A 25,806-nucleotide genomic window follows, 5' to 3' on the forward strand; every position below is an offset into this window, starting at 1 on the left:
TGATGATGATAGTGATTTATTAAAATGTGAAAGGCTCCAAGATATTTTATGGGAAGCAACTCATAAATGGAATCAAATACATAAATAAGTTTTTTTCCTGGTTAGCCTTTAAATTGTAAGTCACCTTGGGAAACTCAAAACGTTGCATTTTTTTAAACATGAAAAAACCCCAATAAAGTATTGCTGGCCCAAGTGGCCACTGGGTAGTGTGTTAAGATGTGATGAGGGATTAAAGGGAATGTTAGGTTAGGTTTTTTCAATTTGTACATTGTTTCACACTTTTAAAAAAGCCCCAAAGCAATTTACAAACTTTATACACACACACAAACCGTGATAAAATAATAGATTCAACAATGTAATATCACTTGGCACTAAAACAAAAAGCTCTTTGCCTGGTGCTGAAACAAGGGCAAGTCTGGCACCAGGAAGGCCTCCCTGGGGAGAGAGCATTCGGTGCAGAAAGGGCTGCAGCTCAGGGGCAAAGCATCTGCTTTGCAGGCAGGCAGTCCCAGGTCCAAGCCACAATGGCATCTCCAGATAGGGCTACTGGAGTCTGAATCCAGCAGGAAACCTTGGGGAGCCGCTGCCTGTCAGTGTAGACAGTACTGAGCTAGGTGGACAAATCTATATAAGGCAGTTTCACAAGTTCCTGCTGAGATAGCTGGCTTGGCCAGAATGATTAAAAAAACAACCCCAAGAGTTCCTGTTTTCCTTGAGAAGAAGGAATCCTCACACTGACGTTGGAGCTGTGGAGTGTCAGCAAGACTGGCCAGCAAAGGTGGGAAGGGAGACAGGAAGGCCAGGAGGCTTTGGGGGGTCACACATTGAGCCAAAATACCTAAACCTTTGCCTGCAGGACTTTCATGTATGGTAAGATACAAGGCCTGCTTGCTGTTGGAGTTACAAGTATCACAACAACACTGGAAAGATCCCCCATTTGCCAGGTGTGCTTGGGAATCATAACCCATCATTCAGCCCGGACACTGAGGTCCTGCAAAGGTCTCCTACTGAGAGAAGCGAGGTTACAGGGAACCAGGCAGAAAGCCTTCTCGGTAGTGGTGCCCGCCCTGTGGAACGCCCTCCCATCAGATGTCAAGGAAATGAACAACTATTTGACTTTTAGAAGACATTGGGAGGCAGTTCCCTGTTTAGGGAAGTTTTTATTCTTTGATGTTTTATTGTGTTTTTAATATTCTGTTGGGAGCCGCCTAGAGTGGCTGGGGAAACCCAGCCAGATGGGTGAAATATAAATAATAAAAATTATTATTATTATTATGGCTTACTGGGACTCACAGCTTTGTTCTGCATGGGTCTTCCTCCCTCCCTCCCCATGGCTCTGTCCTTGGCTACAGTTCGTGGTTAGGGAGGAGTTTAATCACAAGCCTGGTTTTGTACCACACTAAGCCAGCTTGACGAGAGGGGCAGCAAAACTGCTAAAAGCTCCCTGCACACCCCTGGTAAATCTCAGGCTTCGGGGGGGGGGGGCAAACTCTCGCTGGCCCTGCTTCTGAACCCTGCTTGGGTTTTTTTGCCTTGATGATGTCTCCCAATTGCCTGCATGGGAGAGAGAGAGAGAGAGAGGAGCGTGTCTAGAAACTAGCTCACTCTGCAAAGGTTTGCGTCCATTGCTCTACAAGCTTTTGCCTCTGCCCCCAATCCAACACTGACGAAAGGTTGACCAGGAGGGAACATGGCCCTCAGACTCAAGAAGGTTCCCTGTCCCTGCAGTAAACCAGAGTTGGGCTTACCGTGGTGTGTGAACCAGGCCATTTGTACAGAATGTGGCGCTCTCCTCCAGAGCCGGCCAATGTCCCCTTTACAGTTGCCGCCTTACCTCCGTATCTGCTTGAGGATGTAGTCCCGAGAGATGTATTTGATGTTTTCATCCACCACGGAGCGGGCACCTTCTTCCTCGGTCAGCTGCTTCTCCAGCCACTCCACTAGGTCTTTGTTGTTATCCCACAAGTACGCCTGCCAAGAGGAGAGAAAACAGGCCTTGTTTCCTTAACTGGCCCAAGTCAATGGCAATAAGGGGGTCTGCAGACCAGCTTGGGGGTGGAGCACCTGCCAAAAGTCCCAGATTCCATCTGTGGCACCCCCCAGGCAGGGCTGAGAAAGACATCCTGAACTTCTGCTGCTGCATACATTACAGTGGTACCTCGGGTTACAGACGCTTCAGGTTGCATACGCTTCAGGTTACAGACTCCGCTAACCCAGAAATAGTACCTCGGGTTAAGAACTTTGCTTCAGGATGAGAACAGAAATCGTGCAGCAGCAGTGCAGCGGCAGCAGGAGGCCCCATTAGCTAAAGTGGTGCTTCAGGTTAAGAACAGTCCTCCAGAACGAATTAAGTACGTAACCAGAGGTACCACTGTATACGCTAACAAGGCAGCTTCCAACAACACTATGTTTAGAATCAAGAGGACAAGAATCTTGCTTTCTTTTCAGGACAAAGACTGCGGCTCAGTGGTACCAGACATGCTTTGCATGCAGAAGGCCCCAGTTTCAATCCCCAATAGCATCTCCAGGTACAGCTGAGAAAGATTCCTTCCAGAATCCCTGGAGAGCTGCTGCCAGTCAGTGTACACAGTACTGAGCTAGATGGACCAGTGCCTTGCCTTGGTGTAAGGCAGCTTCTTAGGTTTCTGTCCCTGCCTGCTGCTCTCCACCCTCATTTAATTAGGCAAGCAAGAACCACTTAGCATGAATCAGAGCTGGGGTAGCCAAGGTGGCTGGACTACAACACCCATCATCCCTGTGGGCTGAGGATGATGGGAGCTGGAGTTGAAAAAATGTTGGAGAGCACCACTTTGGCTATCGCTGACAGAGGGAAAAGCTGCAGCTCAGTGGTCGATTTGCTGCCTGCAAAAACTAGTGGAAACAGGAAAACTTTTAGTGTTGGGGGCACCAGAAACAAAATGCCTGTCATACCCAGGCAAGCAGCAAAAGGAAGTAAGACTGTAGCAATACAGAAATGTCCACTGAAATGTCTTCTCCCACACGTGACAAACCACCCAAAAATGTGCTAATGAGCTTCCACACTAGGCACAATCGCAGATCTATAACAGGTTGGTTCTTCCTAATGGATTTTCAGCAGGAAGAGAAAATCCAGACGGAATGTCAAAGAAGTTACAGGCTGGCATTTTGAGACATGGTGCGGATGGTATGGAAAAGGTGTGTGAGCAGTGCCTGCTCCACAATAAACCTCCATCGTGCAGCAGCCCCACAGAAAGCGATTCTCTGAGGACAAGCGTTTCTCCTCTGCTGGGCTTATCAGAGGGATGCCTCTTTCTATTGGAAGTGACCGATGCAGCAGTATTATCTGCTCTCAGGGGAGGCTGGTTAGGAGGAGGAACAGAGCACATAAACATGCAGAGACACAACAGGCTGCCTCCTCTGAAGATGGGCACCACAGCCCGACCAGTATGCCAACTTGAAAAATTAATGTCACTCATGTAGGGAAAGTTAAGAAGCCTCATATGTAGCTTCAACTATACTAAAGCAGCAATATCCAGTCATTTCTGCTTTGCCCTCCAAAATGCAGCTTTATGGTAAGCAAGTTACTAGTCCACATTAGTACTGCAAGCAAGCAAGTAATGGGAATTTTATTTTTTTAAAGAAAAACAAGTAGAATTCTGTGCCTCCTGCTTGTAAAACCAGTCAAGGAAACCTAACCCCCTATTTTAGAAGCAATGACGATTACAAGAGAGGTCAACCACGACAAAAACCTCAGCAGCAATTTTTTTAAAAAAAAAAATTTTTTTTGATGAAAGGAGGAGGCAAGATCATTTAGCTCAGTATTTGCTAGGTAGTTGACTACATAATCATTCAGGAGTGTGTTAGAAGCCTAATAGCCTTCTCTCCTAGCTTCCCTCTGCCTCTCATTTTCTTTACAAATCATTTAAGAATCGTTAATGGTTTCCGGAGGAGAGAGAAAAAAACCCCAAGTACCACCATTAGCGCTCATTCATATTTATGTCATTTTATTTGGGTAATTAAACACAAAAGCTCATCATTTAAAGGTGCACTATCCTTCTCAGTTATATCACTAACCAAGTCAAAGTCGGAATGACAATGAATTCCGCATCATGATTTAATAGGCGGTCGTGTTAAAAAAAAATCAGAGATGAAGTATCTCAGTGGCTTGAGGGCTGCAAACAGCTGGTGCGCTCCTTGGAGGGGCAAGCCCATGGCCAGGAGGCAAGCAAACCTGCAAAAAAAACACCCCCCAAAACCTCACACAGGCTTGAGCCTCACTCCCAGAGAAGCACCCTTTTGGCCATGGGGATGCGTCAAAATGAGCCTTAAGAGTCCTGCTCTTTTTCACCCGTGAATCGCAGCCAAAAGGCAAAGAGGAAAAGGGGCAAACCACAAGGAGGACCACTTTAGCCACATACTTTTATATGGCGTATGCCAAATGCTACAGCGGTTAGGATTATACCACCACCCCGGGTTGTGTGTAATGGTTTTAGTCGCTTAGCTAGAAGCCGTAACAAAACGCAAAGAGCATTAGGAGCCGAGTTACAAATTTAGCTCTTAATTCCTTGGCTATCAGGAAACGTAGCGAGTAAAATAATTCCCCCCTGCCCCTGTCATTCTCAAGCATACAGCTAAAAAAAAAGAGGCCCAGCCCAACTATAATGAACTTGGTTTTTCTCATCACACGTCTTCTGTTTGGCAGATTTAAAACAAATTAATACGGCCATGAGGGTTCTATTCTGCATTCTTTTTTAAATAAGCAACAGAAATTCTCAGGAGTCCAGCGACAGTACGGCCCACAAGTTGTAAATGCATTGTACTCTGCAAAAATAGAAAAATAAATTATCCATAATATAAAAGGGAAAAGCTTTTATATATGGATCTCAAAAACAAATCCAAGTTTGGGGTGGGGGCAAGGAATGCATTTTTTTATAGCAGACCCCTTGCTTTGTTTCAGAATTAGGTTGCTATTGAAACATTTCTCTGCTATGATGGTTGGAAGCATCATTAAAAAGGGAGGGAGGGAGAGAGAGAAGCCACAGTTGAGTGGTTAAGTAAATGCTCAGCACATGAGCGATCTCAGGTTCTCCATTTAAATAATTTTTTGCCTGATCTCTTCCAAAGCTGCTGCTTTAGAAAATTCAGGTAATAATGGCTGGACGGTGTAACTAAGAACTGCTAACATTGGTGCCAGCTCCTCCCTCCCTGTCCCTTTTTCCTTTTGTGTCATGACTTTTAGATTGTAAGCCTGCAAGCAGGGAACTTATCTTGGCTTTAATTACGTGCAAGCCTCTTTTTGGTGGTTACAATCGCTCTAAATATATGGTGAAACCTCATGGCACCAATACAGGGCTGGCCGGGGTGCTTCTTGGACCAAATGCAGTATTTATATTGAGGGAGAGATGGAGAGATCTTGATTTTCACTGCTCCCAAAATTACAAGCAAGGCTCTGACAACTGAGGGTGCTTTTCCTAACAAGCTGTAGAGAGAGCCTTGGCAGGTTGAATTAAAATCATCTCTCAGCCTCAGCTTCCCCTAACTAGGAACAATGGGTGGCCCTCTGGCAGGGTTATTAGGAAGGCTAATTTGGAGGCTCCAGGCCTGGCTCTTGAACAGCATTCCCTGGGAAGGTCTTGATTCAAATACTGCACTGCACTGATCCTGGAAAATTCCTCTGGCTCCGAAAAGCTCAGCTGGCCACATGTCTGGCACAGAGCACATACACAATTTCTCTCTCTTCCTGCTCACCTATAGCCAATCACTCAGTGACTTTAGGATACTTTAGGTAGGGTCTTCTAACATACAATATTATCACCATCAGCACTGTTCTGGGTGCCAACCCTACAGGCAACCAAATTACCCTCCAAGGCAATGTGGCTCCCAGATGTTGCCCGACTACAACTCCTTCAGGCTGGGGCTGATGCGATCTGGAGTCCAGCTACATCTGTCTGTTTGATCTGCTCATGACACTTAGATCCCACCTTTCCTCCAAGGAGCTCAAGGTGGCGTACGTATTCCTCTTCCCCATTTCATCCTCACAACAACCCTGCGTGGTAGGTTAGGCCAAGAGTGAATGACTGACTCCAAGGTCACCCAGTGAGCCTCATGGGCTGAGTGGGGATTTGAACCCTGGTCTCCCAGGTCCTAATCCGTCACACTAACCACTACGCCACACTGACTCTCCTGGGGGGCCAGTGGTTCCCCCCATTCCTGCTCTAAGGACAGGACCTTTTCAGTGGTGGCACCAGTACCCAGAATGCTGTCAGGGAAAGGGATGGAGTATGACGAACAGAGGAAGCTGCCTTACACTGGGTCAGATCATTGGTCCATCTATCTCAGTGTTGTCTACACTGGCTGGCAGCGGCTCACCAAAGTTTCAGGCAGGAGTTTCTCCAAGCCCTACCAGGAGTTGCTGGGGAATGAGCCTAGGACCTTCTGCATGCATGCAAGGCAGATGCTCTCTACTAGACCATCAGCACAGGCTTATAGAGCAGGCATAGGCAAACTCGGCCCTCCAGATGTTTTGGGACTTCAACTCCTATCATCCCTAGCTAACAGGACCAGTGGTCAGGGGTGATGGGAGTTGTAGTCCCAAAACATCTGGAGGGCCGAGTTTGCCTATGCCTGTTTTGGAGTATGAAGCATAACCACAGGCTTCACAAGGTTAAAGGGAAGGGGTAGATGCTGTTGCTGTCTGAATGGAAATTGGGGGAGCAGCTTCATGTTCACCCCTGTTTGTAACCACTTCCCCAAAATGCCAAGGGTATGTCTGTGTGTTACCTTTTCTTTTCTTTTTTTTGCACAGGTTAAAAATGGTTGCAAAAAATGCCCTGCTCTATTTTGGCTCAGTCCTGTTATTTTATAATGCTTTACAATACTGTATTGTGCTTTTTTTTTTTTTTTTACCTGCTGGCTATGAGCCACCTTGAGTGGCTTGATAGTGCAAAAGCAAGCAGGTTAAGTGTAAATAATTTTTTAAAAGGTAACGCAGATTATCAAATACATGCCACATTTGAAAATATTGCATAAATCAATTATAATGGGGTCTGACAACCAACTAATTTTGTGGTGGTTGGTGATTAATCAGCTGACCTATATTAAAGTAAATTTGCATATTACTTTTTAAAAGCAAATATAAGTAAGGACTTTTTCTCATTTTTGAAATACATATTATACTTGGAACTTACTAAAGCTACTGTCAGTTATTAAAAGGTTGTATTCTAGGAATCTAGAACATTGCCACAAGAGCTGCAAAAACATACAATTTCAAACCCAATCAGTATTATGGAAGGCTGAGATTTAAAAGATTGGGTTGGCACTGATTTTGATGCATCCTTCAGATGTATTCTGCAGAACGTTGCTTGTGTCAGTTGCTTGCTGTCTTCTATGAGAAAGAGCTACAGGTTTTTCATCTAGAAAAGGCAAACTATCTGCTTGTGTGAATGACCCAACCTAAAGTTTCTCTCCCCCCCCCCCAATCAAATTTGGCAGACGGAAAGGTGAGGGCATGGATACCTCCGTGTAAGCTCAGCTCCACTAATCAATTAAATCAGGAGGCAAATTTTAACCTAAGGTGTAAACTTCTTGTTCAGGAGTCTCCTGACAAAATCTATTAAAATCCTGCGATGGCAGGAAATAATAAAATTGCGACGGTTGCCACGTTATTTGCAATTATTCTTATTTTAAACCTGCAGCCACAGCCGGCTGCTCCGACCCCCAGACGCAACAGCGACGCTCCCCCGCATACAAATCAATGTGTTCACAAGCCAATGAGGAAGAAATTCCTTCCTCCCTCTCCCACCGCTTCCCATCCCATCCCAGCACCGCCACATCCTAGCCACACTGCAAACGCTTGCCACTTTGCAGACCTGGGTAAAGCCAGGATTTGCGCGAGAATCCCAACACTTTTAGTTTAGGCGAATATTTAATACTCTTATTAATCATTTTTAATCCGTTTGCCTTTAATTAAGAAACAGCATGATGCTCTCCTATCAACATATGCCAGGGAGCAGATTAATTGTGGCTTAAGATAACTCTCCTTGATTGGTGTAATGTATTAGCTAACTAGATGCCTGGCTTTTTTTTTTTCTTTAAAAAAAAAGAGAGAAATATGCTCAGACACTACCTTCAAAAGCTTGGAGCCCTCCAGAGGGTGTGTGTGTGTGTGATTTCCCCCTTCCCCAAATATATTTTTCTCTTCCAGCGCCCCAGAGCACTTCAGAGGAGATATGAATCTATGTATCTCAACTGCCCTTCAAGTCACAGAACAGGAAGGGCGTAGCAGCACGTCTGTGACAAAGGAGCAGCAGCTGTAGAGACTGTCCAGCATAAAATATAACCAAGGTTGAAAACAGAGAATGAGGTTCATGATGTGAGGGGAGAGAGAAGTGAACACAACAAGCTCTCTTGGACAGGTTAAAATAAACAGAAGGATCACGAAGATGTTCCTTTTGGAAAGAGGCAGAAATAAGTACAGTAGTAGAATAGGATGAGTGAGGCCTCCCAAAATTCAACTGCTTCAAGGAAAATGCTCCTAAGCATCTAATGTGTCGGTTCTTGGCAGAAAAGCTGAACTGTGATAGAAGATCCCTCTGTACCTTTAGAATCTACTCTCTGTGACCTAGTATTGACCTTACAGGAGCCAGAGCCCAGCACCAAAAGGGTACTGCAATTGATTTATGAGTTTGGTTGGGTAGCGGGATTTAAACTTAACAAGCAAAAAACCAAGGTTTTGGAAAAAAATATGACCCCTTCAGAATCAGAAAGGTTTCAGAAAGAGACAGAATTAAATGTGGTTAAAAAAGTTAAATACCTAGGGGTAAGCATAACAGACAAAAACAGGAACTTATTCAAAGATAATTATGAAAAATGTTGGTCTGAAATTAAAAGGGATCTAGAAATCTGGTCAAGATTGAAACTTTCCTTGTCAGGACGTATTGCTACTATTAAGATGAATGTATTGCCAAGAATGTTGTTTTTGTTTCAAACTCTACAGATTGTGGACAAAATGGGGTGTTTTGAGAAGTGGCAGAGAGATATTTCTAAATTTGTCTGGCAGGGCAAAAAGCCCAGAATTAAGTTTAAGATATTAACTGATGCTAAAGAAAGAGGGGGCTTTGCCCTGCCAGACTTAAGGTTGTACTATGAATCAGCAGCTTTCTGCTGGTTGAAGGACTGGCTACTTCTTGAAAACACGGATGTTTTAGATCTGGAAGGATTCAACAATGCTTTTGGATGGCATGCATATTTGTGGTATGACAAGGTTAAAATACATAAGGCTTTTAAGAACCATGTTGTCAGAAAAGCAGTATTCAATGTCTGGATAAAATATAAAGACTTACTGGAAAACAAAACCCCAAGGTGGCTATCACCAATGGAGGCTAAGGCCCCGAAAAGACTCAATATGGAGGCCAAATGGCCGAAATATTGGGAAATAATAGAAAAAGACGGAGATAATTGGAGGTTGCAGAGTATGGAGAAAATAAAAGATAAAGTGCGAGATTGGCTACATTATGCTCAGATTAAAGAAGTTTTTAAGTTGGATAAAAAGATAGGATTCCAGGTGGAAAAATCAAAGTTAGAAACGGAACTGTTAGAACCCAGCTCTAAGATACTCTCAAGAATGTATAACTTGCTGTTAAAATGGAATACACAGGATGAAACGGTCAAATCAGCTATGATAAAATGGGCACAGGACATAGGGCACAACATTATGTTTGCTGACTGGGAAAAGTTATGGACTACAGGTCTGAGATTTACCGCATGTAACGCCTTGAAGGAAAATATTTTGAAAATGATATATAGGTGGTACATGACCCCAGTCAAGCTTGCAAAGATATACCATTTGCCTGATAATAAATGTTGGAAGTGTAAAGAAGCTGAAGGAACATTCTTTCACCTCTGGTGGACTTGCCCCAGGGTTAAGGCCTTCTGGGAAATGATATATAATGAGCTGAAAAAGGTATTTAAGTATACCTTTCTTAAGAAACCAGAGGCCTTCCTTTTGGGCATTGTTGACCAGAGTGTGCAAAAGAAGGACCGAACCTTTTTTATGTATGCCACAACAGCAGCAAGGATACTCATCGCTAAAAGCTGGAAAACTCAAGATTTGCCCACATTGGAAGAATGGCAGATGCAACTGATGGACTATATGGAATTGGCAGAGATGACTGGCAGAATCCGAGACCAGGGAGAAGAATTGGTGGAGGAGGATTGGAAGAATTTTAAGGACTATCTACAAAAATATTGTAAACTGTATGAATGTTAAGAAAGATGTAAGATCCGCAATAAGATGGTTCCAACAAATTAGTTACAAAGAATATAAATTTAAATGTGACTGAAAGAAAAGACAAATTTTGGATGAACAATATGTTAGAACTAGAGTGTTTTAAACTATAAGATTTGAGATTTAATATTGGATAATTAAATGATATAAATTGAATTAAGTGAATAATTTGCTAGAAAAATCTATGTGTTTAGAAAGCAGGAACAAGAGATGTGAGGAAGTCCAAAGATGTGAATGAAACGTGGTTAATGAGAAAGATCTTGTTGTTATCTATGTGGATTTTTGTTTTATAAAATTAATAAATATTATTATAAAAAAAATAATAGAATCTACTCTCTGGGCAAAATGAGGCATAAACCAGACTGAAGATGTCTACCACAGAACTCTCCCACCCCACATCTTTGTTTTCCATGTGGAGAGAAATGGAGTTTTTTGTTCGGGGAAGTGCTCCACCCCTGTCTGCATCCCAGACACGGTTCTCGGGAAGAATGAGGTCTAACCTGGATTGAGTCCACCAAATTCTGCCTCGTGGACCAGCTGAATTCTTTTGCTTTGTACAAATTACTTGGCGGAAGCACCTGGTGTTTCTCAGGAATTCAAGGACCTCCCTCCCCAAAATGAAATCAGTGCGTTCTTTAAATCAGTGGTTCAAATCTGCTCACTTTTGAAAGGTTCAGCCTGCCATCTTGATTCAAAACCCACTGATACGTAGGCGCTGACAAAACCCTGCTCCTTTGTTTTAGAAACCGCCACACAGAATTTGGTTTCGGTATCGTAAAGAGGTGTCCAAATTGCATAGGGAACAGACCAAGAGATAAACAACTCTCCCAAACATGTAAAAGATGCAAATCACATCGCCTAACTCAATCTGCCTATTTTGCATAAACTTATTCTGACTTTTGTTAGCTGTGAGGGGGCAGAGAAAGGAGATTTCCCCTTGTCTGCAGACCACTGGAAATTCTACACAGCTCCCCATCACCCCAACCTCAGCTTGTAGGAATCTGCCAGGCTTTGACCCCACACATTCATTTATATCCATGAAGGGGGACTGTAAAGGCAAGACCTTCCAAATGTGGGCTGGATGCAAGCCACAAAAAGGTATGCGTTCATATTTACCTTGACCGTGCCCTCAACTTCCACAAACCAGCGTCTTAGCATGGCTTGGATCTGGCCATCTGTCAGTTCTGGGTTGGCATCATGGATTTTCTTCTTGACCAGGTCCTCAAGGAGAAGGCGCCGGAGCCTCCAGTAAAAGAAAGTGCGAGATGTTTTCCACTCCAGAATATCCTGTGTGCATAGAGGGGGGGGGGCAGGTGATGAGTTGCACGTGGCGAATTATTATTATTATTATTATTATTATTATTATTATTACTTATATCCCGCCCTCCCCAGCTGAAGCTGGGCTCAGAGTGGCCAACAACAACAAAAGCAACACAATTCACATAAAATCCCAATCGATTAATTAAAATGCATTCTAAAATCAACTCATTCCAAAATCAATTCAAAATCAAATTAATGGCAACCATTGGGTTAGAGTTCTGTGGACCCCCCCCCCACACACATACTAATCCAAGAGAGGGGGAACCTCTGGTCCGTGGGCCTTAGACCACCAGGCCTCCCCATTGGGCCCATGAGTCTGCTTAGCCAAGACATACCTCCCTGCCCTCCAGCAGCTTTGGAGTAGGTAAAGTCACAGGTCATTGTGATGACAGTTGTGTGGCCCCAACCACCTTGGTAGAGCATGAGACTCTTGATCTCAAAAGTCGTGGGTTCAAACCTCATGTTGGGCAAAAGATTCCTGCATTGCAAGGGGTTGGAGTAGAGGACCCTTGTGGCCTCTACCAGCTCTTCCGTTCTACAATTCTATGAAATACGACCTGAGAGAGAGAAGGCCCTGGGTTCAATCCCCAATGGGAATGTCCCCTGTCTGTAACCCTGGACAGCCAATGCCAGTCAATGTAGGCAAGAAGAAGAAGAATTTTTTGTACCCCACCCATCTGAGTGGGTTGCCTCAGTCACTCTGGGCAGCTTCCTATGGAATATACAGAAAGACAACAGAACATGACACACTGAAAGCTTCCCAGGGCTGCCTTCAGATGTCTATAGAAGGTTGTATAATATCTCTATGACATCTGATGGGAGGGCGTTCCGCAGGGAGGGCACTTTGTGGACCAATGGTATCAGGCAACTTGCTATATTCATGTTCACATCTGATGCCAAAGGAGTTTGTGTCCCTGCTCCCTCTAGATTGCAAACTCTTTCCTAAGCGTTGCTAGGGATAATATCCCCAAGGTTGCTTGAAACTCTCTTTTCCTTTCCAAAATTTTTAATATTAATGCCGCATGGTTAGTATAAATCACGGCTGGCCACGGCTCCCCCCACCCATCCCTGCTTCTTTGAAATTTGGGGCTGTGAGGACCTCCTCAGTGACCATTCAAAGGATGTCTGCACACGCCGGAGCTTTTGACAGCAGCAGCAGCAAGAAAAGGATTCATCGTACTTACCGTAATGACACCCTTCTCCTGCATCCGGCCGGGCGTGTCGTGCAAGTCAGCAAACTGCACTGCTACCTGATGGTAAATGGGAATTAGGAATTCCTCCCGTTCCTTCAGCTTGGTCTCTAGTTCCTTCCGCTCAGCTGGGCTTAGCTCCGGGGTGCCTGAAATCAAACAACAACAACAAAAAAGGATACCTGTCAGAGACCGCAGGGGAGAAGAGAGAGAAAAAGAAGCAGAAGGAACAATCCATGGGGAACAAAAAAAACCACTCTCAGCTCCTCCACCCCTACAGCTTAGAAACAAGTATTTACTCGGGTTCCCTCACAGGTGAATAAGCGAGCTCAAGACCTCAGAGATCCCAAGGCACACAAGAAAAAAAGCACAGAAGATACTGAGACACTGTAGATGTCCCAAGGCCCTGAAGAAAAATAGACAGAAGGTCCCAAGAGCCCAAAGAGCCCCTCATTTTCACACCATTATATCCTTGGCCAGTTCAGTGTCCTGCTATCCAACCCAATAGTTCTGATACAGAATCAGAGCAGAGTCAATCACACAGAGAGAGCGAGAGAGCAGACTGCATTTATAAAATGCATGCAAATCTACAGAGATCGCAGCTTCACACGCCATAATCTACGGTGCTTCCAAGATCTAGATTTTGAATTTCCAAGCTACAGAGTAGGGTTGCGGGGAAGGAACTGAAGGACAGATGATAAGGAGATGAAATGAGTTGGAGGGACAGAGAACAGCATTCTTGGGCGAAGCACAAGGATCTGTGTGGGACAAGAAAGAAGCACACACATATCCCTGTTAGCCAATCCCGACTGCTTCATTCAGAAAATTCTGACCTCTGAGTTATATAAGCTCCAGATGTGGTGGAACTCCCACCTGCCTCATCAAGCAACACCTGGAGAGCCACAGGCTGCCCACCCCTGCTTTCAGGAGATTAGGTCTGCATTTCCGGGCTGAACCAGTATCTACCCAGCCCCAACAAAAAGAACCCAATGGGTTAAATAACCTCCAATCAAACTGGGATCTGAATGTCAAAGTACATGCATTCAGTTGATTTTTTTCATCTCACGCTGCATCTGCATCAGAACTACTTTTAACTGTTTTCACATGTGCAATTGTTTTTAACTGGTCTATAAATTAAAATCAGAAATACAGGGCCAGTTTAGAAACAGCGCTATGCTCAGTGCAACATGAATGAATGATGACCCATAAAGGCAGCACTATGGGCAGCTCACTGCAATGCGTTTGGCTACAAGGCCCACTCAGAGCTAGCACCATGGACAGCTCAAAGCAGGGTGCTGATAGATTGACTGTGTGCCCTTTGATCCAATGAGGGTTTTAATAAGCTTAGCCACACTCGACTATGGCTGGAATCTAATGCTGGAATTTGCATTTAACATTGTATGTGCACCTCGGAATGAAGCCAGACAGAAGCTGAGCTGGCCCGTGCACTGGAGCCATTTCTCCTGGGGGCCATACTGGGGAAAGCAAGAATAACCATCATGTTTCTTCCCATTGCAAATAGCACGTCTTTGGGGGGGACAGTTCCAATTGGAACCACAGTGGGCACACAAAGGCTTAACCATACACACACGTGCGCACGCAATCAGCCCACCACACTATTTAAATTAGCAACAAAGGGGAAAAACACATGACAAGTGTCATGTGCAGCTTGGCGCTGAGGAGGAAGGCCACCTGCTCCCAATACATGTCAGTTCAGAACCTCAGAGTAACCCTCTGCCCCTTCAGATTGAGCCTGGCTTATGCCAAGTTTGCTACTGGCTAGTTATCCCTGCCTGTCCCTCGGGGAGGTCTCATTAACAACAGGGAAGGCCCCAAGACCTTTCTCTAGGCCCCTTCTCTGAGGAAGGCAGGGAGGACGATGACAAGGGAGAGGGCCTTTTCAGTGGTGGCTCCCCATCTCTGAAACACCCCAGAGAGTTCCGCCTAGCACCATCATTAGCATCCATTCAGTGCCAGGTAAAGACTTATCATTCCCCTGCATGGCCCTTGGTGGATTGAGCCAATTCTGTTCTACTGTCAGTGTACTATCAAAGTGTCCTATGGCTGTTATTGGGGGAAGGGGTTGCTTTCTGCATGTTGTATAAAAGTGTTGGTATGATTTTTTAAATTTATTTTCTGTGGTGCAATATATTTAAGTTTTATGGTTTTAAATGTAAGCCATTTGAAGACCTCTTAGGTAACACACAGCTAGCTACAAGTCTGCAACAACAACATTAAATAACAATATAATACAATTATTATTAGGCCTTGTGGACATGCCAAGAGTCACTGATGGCTGAAGGATGAGGCCTACTGCACTTCTCCTGGCTATGGCAACCCCTCCCTGTCACCAGTCCTACCCCCCACCCCCACCCCGCCACTCACAAAGGCTTGGTTGGAGAGCAGAGAGTGGGAACTGGAGAAGTGAGCTGAGGACCACCTCCCTAGCTCTCCTCTGGATGCCTTCCACCATAAAAGATAAGGCAGGAGCCAACTATAGACTTTTCAGTGGTGGCACCTTGTATCTGAAATCCTCTCTCCAAGCAGCCTCACCAGGGGCCCACTTTGTTGACATGCTTTAAAGAAATGTTTTATTTTATTGTACTAGCATTGTTAGCCACACTGCAGCCCAGGAACACATGTTGAAGGTTCCGACATCTACGTTTGAATAAAACTAAAGAAAAAACCCCAAACCTTCTTGGGAAAAGCACAGACAGAGGCTCTTTCACAGATTTTTCTGGGGTGGGTGGGGGGATATGAAACCAAATTAATTGTGGGGCGAGCTGGAGATTGCTCATCCATCACTAGCTGTCAGTTGTTTAAGCCAGATCATGATGGAGGTGGGGGGGAGAAACAGGAGATCTTAACTGGAGTCACCAGAACACTAGGCAGGTGCCTTCGACCAAGTCAGCCTATTGGACCAAATAGACCAGTACTGCTGACACTGACTGGCAGTGGCACTCTGGGGTTTCAGGCAGGGCTCTCTCCCAGCCAGGGGTTGAACCTGGAGCCTTCTGCATGCCAAGCAGATGCTCTGCCACTGAGCCATGGCCCTTCCCTGGAAGATGCATGTCACAAGCAGGGGGGGCGGGGACCAGAGCAGAGGAAAGAAAGGTTTGATCAGATGCAAGGCAGAGAAAGGGGGGGTGTTAAGGCAGCCCCCAGAATCAGGACCTACTCTAAAGTGTGCAAATATACAACACTGACCTCTGCACGCAAATGCGTTGGAGTTGACAACGTGTGAGATGCACATGCTTCATAATTGCAGCATTACATTTTCATGTTGTGCCACTGCATTCTTCTAACATAAGCCAAGCGCACCTCAGCGACTTTTACTACACTAGGAATCAGGTGTGGGAAGGCTACTGCTAGTGCCATAATTATTTTTAAATACAGTAATGTGCTGCCTTCTTTTCTATTTTCTATTGCTTTTTTTTAAGACTACTTTTTTTTCTTTTTTTTTTTGCAGGACAGCAGCAGTTGTTAAGGAAGCAAACACTCATGTATTCCAGACCGTCTGCCACCCTTGTGTTGTCGAGCCAGCCCCGGTAATGATCCAGGTGAGATTAACAAATATGTCAATGTCTATTTTCTGCTTAATTTAAAAGTGGCGTCTATAAAGATTTTTGGCTTCTGAACCCTCTTCTCCTGAAAGAAAGAGGTAACAATGAAGGATGGGGAGTGGGGGGGGGGAGAAGGGGAATAAAGAGTGATTATCCTATCATTGATTGATTGTCAGGAACGTTTCTTATTCACTGGGTATTGTAAAAGGCTAAGCTCTCAATCAATTCCATAAGACCCCTGTACAATTAAATATAAAGGAATAGGTTTCTTTCTTTTGCAGTCAGATCATCAGGCCTTGCACTTAAAAGATGGGGAGGGCTTTTACGCCTGTGCAAATAAGAAAATCTTCAAGGGACTCCTGAAGGAAGCGAAGGATGGTTCCCACTGAACCTGTACAGCTAGGGAGCTTCACAGGGGCTGGCCTGCCACACTAAAGACTCAGTCCTTAGCGATGGCCAGCTGAACCTCAGGGGTCGCATGGGGAACAACCAGAATTGCCCCATCAGAAGATCTCAGCCATCAGGAATCTGTCCTTAAGTTTCATGGACTGGTAGATGCAGAGGAATGGTGGGAGGAACCAGTTGGGAAGGGAAGAAAGCTCAGAGTCTGGGGAATAGTGGTGAGATGGTGATGAGTGGTCAAAGGGAAAAGAGGGAGAAGACTGGGAGGAGGAGGTGTCAGAAGCTGAAGAGGCAACAGGGCTTAGTGAGCGGGGGGAGTCCGTGGCAGGGAAAAGTCCAGAATCAGAGGCAGAGGCTGAAGCAGCAGAGGAGGGAGGCCAAGAGGCAGAGATAAGTCTGGCTGGGAAAGAGTCACAACAGATGTCTTCTGCTCTTGCTGTGACCAGCTCCTCTCTCTGCTGACTCCCAGAACCAGAAGAGGCATGAGACGGGAGGAGCAAAGACAGGCATGCAGGTGCAGTCTCCGATTGCTGGGGGAAAGCCCTGGGGAGGAGGCGACATAGGCAGCTGCAAGGAGGCAGGGACTATAAGTCTCGGTAACTGATCTTCATGGAGTAAGACCACCGGGAATGAGCTGCTATGCTCACTAGGCCCAACACTCAGCCAAGTTTGTAGACATTGTGCTTTTGCTAATAAAGAGATAACTCCCAGCTTTGTACTGACTAGCATACTCCTGTGGCAAAAAGATACTATGGGACCAAGTTGTTTAGGGCATTGTGAATTAACACAAGTACCTTGCAACTAGTGCTACTCTCCACAGTGGGGTAACAGGTTGCCAGTAATCTGCTCCTGTGAGCAGTCTGGCTGCTGCATTCTGCGCTAGTTGAAGCTTCTGGACCAAATGCAAGGGTAGCCCCACATAAAGCGCATTACAGTACTCCAGCCTTGAGGCTACCAATGCATGGACCACTGGAGTCATCAGGCTGCTGCGGTCCCGGCACATTCAGGAGGATAAGGCTACCAATGGCTACAAGCCATGATGCCAGTGTTCTACCTCCAAGGCAGTATATGCCTTTGCATACTAGCTGATGGGAGTCACAAGTGGGGAGGAGGCTACTGCACCCGTGCCTTGTTCGCAGGCTTCCCAGAGGCACCTGGTGGGCTGATGCGAGACCAGGAAGGCGAGCTAGATGGGCCATTGGCCTGATCCAGCGGGGCTCTTCTTTGCATTCAAATACTAGTGCCATTGAGAGGCAGGTTGCATTTGCAGAAGCTAACAGCACAGACAACTCACACACCTTGTTTTTATTTTTTAAAGGAAGATCCCACAGCTGCAAATTTCCAACAATGCATCACCCTACAAAGTCATCTGATGCCGAATGGCCATTCTGGAACTCCCAAAGTACCAAGCAGGCAACGGCGGGGGAGAAGATCACGAGTCTGAAGGGGTTTCAACTTGAGTTCCCTTTAAGAAAGAGATGGATGCTCTCTAGCAAGTCAAAGATCTTGGCTAGTCCATCCCTCCCAACCCAGTGTGTGTCTCATGTGTGTGACCTATTACCTTCAATAGGTCAACAACTCATAAGCAGCTGATCTGAGAGGACACATTCACCATGGTGCTGTGAGAACGTTTTTATTAATATTTCTGAACATTTAAAACTTTTACCATATAACAAAATCTGTGCTTCTCCCAAGTTGTAACAGACCATGACTGAAAGCAAGAGGGCAAGTAAACAACAGAAAAGTTAGAAAGCCGCCAGTCACTGCATTTCTTTCCATCTCTCCCAATTTCCCAAGCCAAAATAGCACCGAGAGCCACAATCTCGAATGCTGTTAAGACACCATACGGTGTTCATACAATAAAATCAATGCTAAAAAATCATTTAACCTGAAAACGTGACATGCAAAAACTGATCTAGGCTCCTAGTAGTTCACCATCCCTTATCTACTGACACTGAGTGAACGGAAAATCCAAAAGATTCCTTATATACTTGGTCATGCTATTTGCCCACCTAACCCAGTTTTACCAACTCTGACTGGAAGCAGCTCTCTACGGTCTCAGGCAGGGAAAGGTCTCCCACCGTAACTAATGCCTGATCCTGTTAAGCTGGAGATGCTGGGTACTGAACTTATGAGCCTTCTGCATGAAAAATGGGGAACCTCAGTCTCGGGGTGGGTGTGGCATACGTGGCCCTCCAGGCCGCTCTAACTGGCCCTTGGGATCCCGACAAGGCCACCTTCCTCACTGGCCCTGCTCTGCACCTTTCTCAAGTGATTCTACTTGGCTGGGGAAAGTGTGCATGAACTGAGATAGAATGCCTCTTGCTTGCTGGATGTGTGTATCAGGCCACACACACTTTTGCCACACCCAACACCTCTGGAAGGGTGCCCACGTGTGAAGGCACTCTCCACAAAAACACAGCTCTTCCCTTAAGGATTTCCATTCAGTCCTCCAGCTCCCATCTCTGGCTATGGGTATATGAAGCAGCTCAGTTTTGACTGCCTTACTGAGCTCAGAACTGCAGTGCCTTTCCTGTGGTGGCTCCCTGCTTATGGAATGCTCTTCCTAGGGAGAAATCACTATCTACATTTAGGCACCAGGCAAAATCATTTCTTTTTACCCAGGCTTTTGGCCGTAATAATAATAATAATAATAATAATAATAATAATAATAATAATTTATTATTTGTACCCCGCCCATCTGGCTGGGTCTCCCCAGCCACTCTGGGCGGCTTCCATAAAAACCAAAAATACACTAAAATATCACAGATTAAAAACTTCCCTGAACAGGGCTGCCTTAAGATGTCTTCTGAATGTCAGGTAGTTATTTATTGCTTTGACATCTGAGGTGGTGGTTTTTTTGTTTGTTTTTTTAGATATTTGTGATTTCTTTCAGTGGGTGAGATGTGGTATGTGGTAGGTCTGCCTTTTCTAAGTATGAATGTGATTATGGTTTTTATTCTGTTTTGGTTTAATGCGAGTTTTAATCTTTGTACTACTGTGTAAGTTGCTTTGGGTTACGTTTTGCAAAGAAAAGCGAATAATAAGTGCGCATAAATAAATGAAGGAAACTGTAAGTCTGAAGGGACAAGTGAAAGGAGAATGGGAGAAGAAATCATACTCTGCAAGGTGTAAAGGCAGTAAGAGAAAACGCAAAATAAATGGCCTTTTCCAGTTAGCCTCTTTATCAGCAAATTCTGCCCAAAAAGGAGAGACTGGATCACAATACTTCCAGAGCCAATGCCTGTACTTAGTTTGAGGAAAACTGAGCTGCAGAACTCATTGCCACAAGGAAATCACCATGCCAAAGAATTCAGCCATTTCAAAAAGAACAATCTCTCAATAGAAAATGATGTTCTTAATTGCAAACTGATATGGCCAAACTCTGTCTCTATCCACTACCATACCGAGTCTCTCCAGTGGGCCCCTGCTCTGTCCTGTGCCATGGAGTTCCACTGGCTGACTGTACTGAATTAAAAGCCTCACTTGGCTGCATGCTGCACTATGGCCAGTTTCATATTGACTTCATTTTCAAACATTGGCTTGATTGTTTTCTCACAGTCACATATTCCTGGTTAACCATTTCTGCCGACAAATCATGACCAGAAGACTTAAAAATAAATAAATCTCATGTGAGTTTTTGTGGGTTGTTTTTTTTAATAAAAAAAGCCTAACTGGCAAGCTCTAAAAAGTTTAAGCAGCCTAAAAGCGCTAAGACGCACAGCCTCACATCCCCCCCTGCTGCGCCAAAGCTCTTCCGCTTACGCCAAAGCTCAACACGTAACATTGAGTGACATTTTAATAAACACGAAACTAATAAAGATTTCGGTTACGACGCTTGGGAAAAAATTGATAATGAGCAGATCTGTGTCACATTATTCAAGATCTTCCTTGTGCTGCCCCCAAGCCCTCTCTGCCAGTGGAAACCCAGTGGCGGAGAGAGAGGTTCAGAAGGAAAATGCACCGCTGCCCTCGGATTCCCTCCACCCAGCCACCCCCCGCCCCACAGATGCAAGAGCACCGTCCGTCGTGTCACCGTCGTTCCCCCCCCCCCCCCGATGTTGCCACAAAGCAGCCGCTTGGTAGAAATGATGGCGGCCATTCAGGGGTTAAGAGAGGCAGCGAACCCCCAGCTAATGAGCAAGTGTGCGGCAGGCTGTTGTAAGATAAATGGAACTCTCTGCGCTTCTGCTGGAGTCAGCATGAACCGCGGCCCTGCGGCTTGTTTGTGGCAAATGGAGTGCGCAAAATATCAAAGGGCAGTGATCCAGAAGACGACCGGCTTTGACAAATTTTAAATTGGCCAGAAAGAAAAACCGGCACACACACAAAAAAAAAAAAAAATGGAAAAAAATGAGAGAGAGAGAGAGGGAGGGAGAAATTATGCAATTCGCTGTGTCCTACAATCTAGGCTCATCCTGCTTTTGAACAGCATTAGTGGGTGGGGGAGAATCACCACCACCACCGATGGCCCGACATTGAGAGCAATTATGAGCCATCTAAGCAAGACACTTATCAGCAACCAAAGCTTTTAATGCACACTCTCCCATTCTCTCTGGATGGTGGAGAAGGGGCTCCGCCTATGGTGTCACTGGTGGTGTTTTGCACGGAAATTATTAGCTTGTTTCTTTGGTGGGGGGAGATTGGCGTCAGTAGATTTTTTTTATAAAAACAAAACGCATACAAACAAACCATGCTATTTAAAAAAAGGGCAGGGGGAAAAAATTGAAGCCTCTTTTAATGGTAGTAAAAAGTGCTCTTTTTGGTTTTGTATTGATACCTCCAAAAGGCTGAGTGCAAACCAGGGTGAGAAGAAGAGATTCAGGGGACGTTAACAGCAGCTGAATCAAAAATGGGGATTCAGGGTGTGAGTTCAGCACATCTGATGCTCTGGTCGGGAGGAGTCATGTGTTAAAAATAATGTTCACCCTTGTGCTTGGACACATCCAGCCCCTACAAAGAAAGGGCAAACTGTTCCTGGTTTGCCGTACCACAAAACGCTTTCAGACACAGCTTCAGGGTTCGGTGCAAAGCAGCCTAGCTGCAATGTTTGTGGGTTTTAAACCAAGCCGCCTAAATGCAACCTCCATACAGATATGGCACCAACATGCAGTAAGGTATTTTTTAAAAAAAGGTCATAAGAATGTAAGGGCACAAATAAAAGAGCTCTGCTGGATCAGGCCCATGGCCCGCCTAGTCGAACATCTTGTTCTCACAGCGGCCACCAAGATGTCTGTGGGAAACCCAAACACTGGACCTGAGCACAGGAGAACTCTCCCCTCCAGCAGTTTCCGGCAACTGGTATTCAGAATCATTTTTGCTTCTGACTGTGGAGTAAGAACATAGCCCCCTCCTCCATGAATTTGTCCAATCCTCTTTTAAAGCCATGCAAGTTGGTAGACATCACTGCTTCCTGGGGGAGCAAGTTCCATAAACTACGTGCAGCACGAAAAAGTACTTTCTTTTATCTGTCCCAAATTTCCCAACATTCAGCTTCATTGGATGAGTTCTAGTGCAATGAAAGAGGGAGGAAAAACTCCGCTTTCTCCATGCCATGGAACATTTAATAAACACTTATCATGTCACCTCTCACTCGCCTTTTCTCTGAACTGATACACTTTATTGAATAGAGAAAGCACTGTATAAATCCCAAATATTACTACTGTGTCCAGGTCCAGCACACACACACCCCAACCACCTGCCCCATTCCCCCTAATGGACCAGCCTCCACTGTAAATTAATGCAGGAACTGTAACTGCAGCCTCCAATTGTTTCCAAAAAATCTACACACCTGGCCTTAGACAGAGCTTTCCAGACAACACACTCCTCCTAAATGCTTTCTTGTTCTCTGCCTTACAACCTGAGGAATAAGGAGTGGAAAAACACCACCGAACACACCTTCACCCCCCACCCCCCATGATTCTGACAGGCAAAAGCCTCAAAATGGGCCAACGGAAGGGAAAAGTGGATGCATTTCTTAGAAACTAGCTGGACAGGTTTTTATCTGCACATGAGCAACCCCACCAACACTCACCAAGTCGTTCTGCCAGACGCACGTAGATGGGATCCACACGCCTCATTGTTTTCACCAAATCTTTCTTTCGGAACTTGATTTCCACTGTGCCTTCGGGCTCCAGAACCCCTCCTCTGAAGAAAGGGGGTGGGGGGTGGGGATAAAAAGGAATATGTTCTCAAAGAGGCTACTCCATTCAAGGCTGAATGAATCTAGACTGGGAGGTGCCCCTCAGTGGGGAAGACCCTTCTCCCGCACAGCAAGCAGCCTCTGAGGGATCCAAACCTCATGAAAAAGAGGGGGAACTCTAGCACTAAATCATCTATTAGACTAGGATTTATTTGAGTGTGGCATCCACCCTGGGGGAGGAAGCGCTTCATAGCAAAAAAACAACAAAAAACCAAACAAACCCAGACCCTTCACATTGTTCAAATTGCCAGACTAGGCTTCTAGGCAATTTTATGCCTTAAAAGCAGCCTTCCAGGACATGGTGCCCTCCTGACAGTCTGGACCACAAGGGGTTGTGCCAACAGGGGCTGATGGGAGTTGTAGTCTGCTCCGCAAGCCACACCTATTGTCCTGCTTCACACTCTTCCAAAGCGGAATCTCAGATGCAGAGCCCAAATGCAGGCCTCTCTGTACAGTGGTACCTCAGGTTACATACGCTTCAGGTTACAGACTCCGCTAACCCAGAAATAGTACCTCGGGTTAAGAACTTTGCTTCAGGATAAGAACAGAAATCATGCTCCGGTGGCGCGGCAGCAGCAGGAGGCCCCATTAGCTAAAGTGGTGCTTCAAGTTAAGAACAGTTTCAGATTAAGAACGGACCTCCGGAACGAATTAAGTACTTAACCCGAGGTACCACTGTATGGCCCTAAAACTCTCTCCAGGCCACACCTTTTCCCTAGCCACGCCCCTTCTCCCCAGGCCACGCCCCTCACTGCTGCAGTCAGGTGGACTTGAATGGGTCTGTCTCTATACACGGCAGCTTCTGATAGGTTGTTGGGACTCTCAACTTCATGGTAATGGGATCTGGGCATCCCTCAGCTAGTTGGGTGTTTGCATCTTTGAGGTAGGCAAGCTGGGATGGAAGGAGGTGCGAGACTGAAGCAATTACCTGCTTTCCCGATCTGCGTACATCTCCATGTGCCGGGGGTTAATGGTGGGGTCGATCACCACCCAAGAGCCCCCTCTCAGCTCCGCTTGGGGTGGGATGTAAACAAGGACAGGCTGCCTGTACTCCCGCAAACCGTCCACGATGTAGGCCCCGAATTTCAGCACCTGGTCGTACATGTCTGCACAGGGAGGGGAAAGGACACAGATGTAAGAATCCTTCAAACAGGAATTAAGGCTGCACACAGAGCCCACCACAGTTAACTCATGGAATTCACAGCTTCAGCTTGAGGTGACGCGGCCACTCGCCATTTATCTCCGATGGCTTGTTTTTGCATTTTAATGGTTAAGGGAGATAGATCATTGGCTGCTAGCCACATGGGCCAAACAGAACCTCCACATTCAGGGGCAGTCAGACAGCATGACGGCAGCCTTTGCTGACCTAGCACTGTGCTTGCTGAGAGCTGCTGTCCGAAACATCTGGAGGGTGTTTTTCTGGCTACCTCATTGTTTTGCTTGTAGTACACAGGAGTGGCTGATCTATTAGGGCAGGCATGGCCAAACTTGGCCCTCCAGATGTTTTGAGACTACAACTCCCATCATCCCTAGCTAACTGGACCAGTGGTCAGGGATGATGGGAATTGTAGTCCCAAAACATCTGGAGGGTCAAGTTTGGCCATGCCTGTATTAGGGTGAATGGGGCTCCGGCCCACCAGTCCCAGTTTGACCTCAAACAGCTTCCACCTGGCCCTGCCTGGCAGCTCCCTCTTCCTCCATCTCAGTGTTGCCCTTTGTAGAACCAAGAAGTGGGGAGGCGGAGGAAGGGGACAAATCTAGAACTAGTTGGCTCTACCTGCCATTGGCTCTGGCTCCCCCTACTGTTGGCCTCCCTGCCTGACACCCCCTACCAGACACTTTCGTGGGTTCATTTACAAGGTGGTTGTAATCTAATATTCCTGGTTATCATGAGAAGTGAGAAATAGTTTTTTTTAAGACTGCACTCCTGAAGGATTCCCAAGGATTGCTCAAATGTATTCTTTAACTGATGTTCAGGTGAACGGAACACTAAAAAAAAAAGCTAGCAGCAAAGAGGGGAAACTTTTTTTAAGGGGGAGTGAATGTCATCTCTGGGTGAAAAAGAAAAGATCCTTATTTTTTATATAAATATATATATAAGGGGAATGACAAATTTATTGCTAATTAAACAATCACTTTATTATGTAGTGCTAGCAATAAACCACTTGAAGCTCCTTTCAGCTAATTCCAATGTTAAGAAAATAATTGCTCAATTCAAATTATTTTAACCAAATTAATTCTTTAGGAGACATTTTTTAGTAGTGCTACATAATAAAATAATTGTGTAATTAGCCTGGCATTTTTCACTCCTGCCATGAGCGTATATTTTAACTCGGTAGAAGGAGGCTGGCCAAATGGGGAAGACTGCCCTCCCTCCCTCCCTCCCTCCCTCCCTCCCTCCCTCCCTCCCTCCCTCTCTTTCTCATTTGCACAGAGACGGAGATTTTTTTAAAAAATAAATAAAGAGAAAAGGGAGATGGGGCAGGAATGAATCAAAGGGAGCTTCCTGAATGTAGCTATTTTTGCATGGAATTCAATTGCAGACTGGCAAGTCCAGGCTACATTAATTTATACCACCACCCCCTCTCTTTAAAAAATAACTAGATTTGTTTTACTAATGTGATGGATGAACCAGATCATTATTTGTTTGTTTGTTTGTTTGTTTGTTTTTGGTGAACATAGTGTTCTGCAACCTTCCTACAGAACACCTGAACGGATCTTCTCTACTGCCACCTGAGAACCTCTGCAGTGGGCAGTACTGAGCTAAATGTACCAAAGGTTTGACTTGCCTCCTACGTACATTTTTGCTTGTGTTCCACAGTCCCTCCATTGCCCTCTGTTAAACTAACAGGCAAAGGCAAAGGC

At 45.4% G+C, this 25,806-nt stretch overlaps 1 protein-coding gene and 1 long non-coding RNA gene across 7 annotated transcripts in view; one reads left to right on the forward strand and one right to left on the reverse strand.

Annotated features, from left to right (window-relative positions):
* ACACA (acetyl-CoA carboxylase alpha) overlaps positions 1 to 25,806 on the reverse strand; it is a 207,022-nt gene that overhangs the window by 5,024 nt on the left and 176,192 nt on the right. For all 6 annotated transcript variants that reach the window (XM_079955359.1, XM_079955357.1, XM_079955358.1 and 3 more), the window contains 5 exons: positions 23,870 to 24,047; positions 22,774 to 22,886; positions 12,769 to 12,923; positions 11,381 to 11,551; positions 1,835 to 1,971 (listed from right to left, as the gene is read on the reverse strand). In XM_079955359.1, coding sequence (XP_079811485.1) covers positions 1,835 to 1,971; positions 11,381 to 11,551; positions 12,769 to 12,923; positions 22,774 to 22,886; positions 23,870 to 24,047 — 754 coding nt within the window. The remainder of the gene's footprint in view (positions 1 to 1,834; positions 1,972 to 11,380; positions 11,552 to 12,768; positions 12,924 to 22,773; positions 22,887 to 23,869; positions 24,048 to 25,806) is intronic.
* LOC307204348 lies at positions 8,189 to 19,132 on the forward strand. The gene is made up of 3 exons (XR_013833623.1): positions 8,189 to 8,341; positions 16,244 to 16,334; positions 18,058 to 19,132. It is a non-coding gene; the product is annotated as an uncharacterized lncRNA (long non-coding RNA).

Source organism: Podarcis cretensis (assembly GCF_951804945.1).
Source record: "Podarcis cretensis genome assembly, chromosome: 15".
NCBI lineage: Eukaryota > Metazoa > Chordata > Lepidosauria > Squamata > Lacertidae > Podarcis > Podarcis cretensis.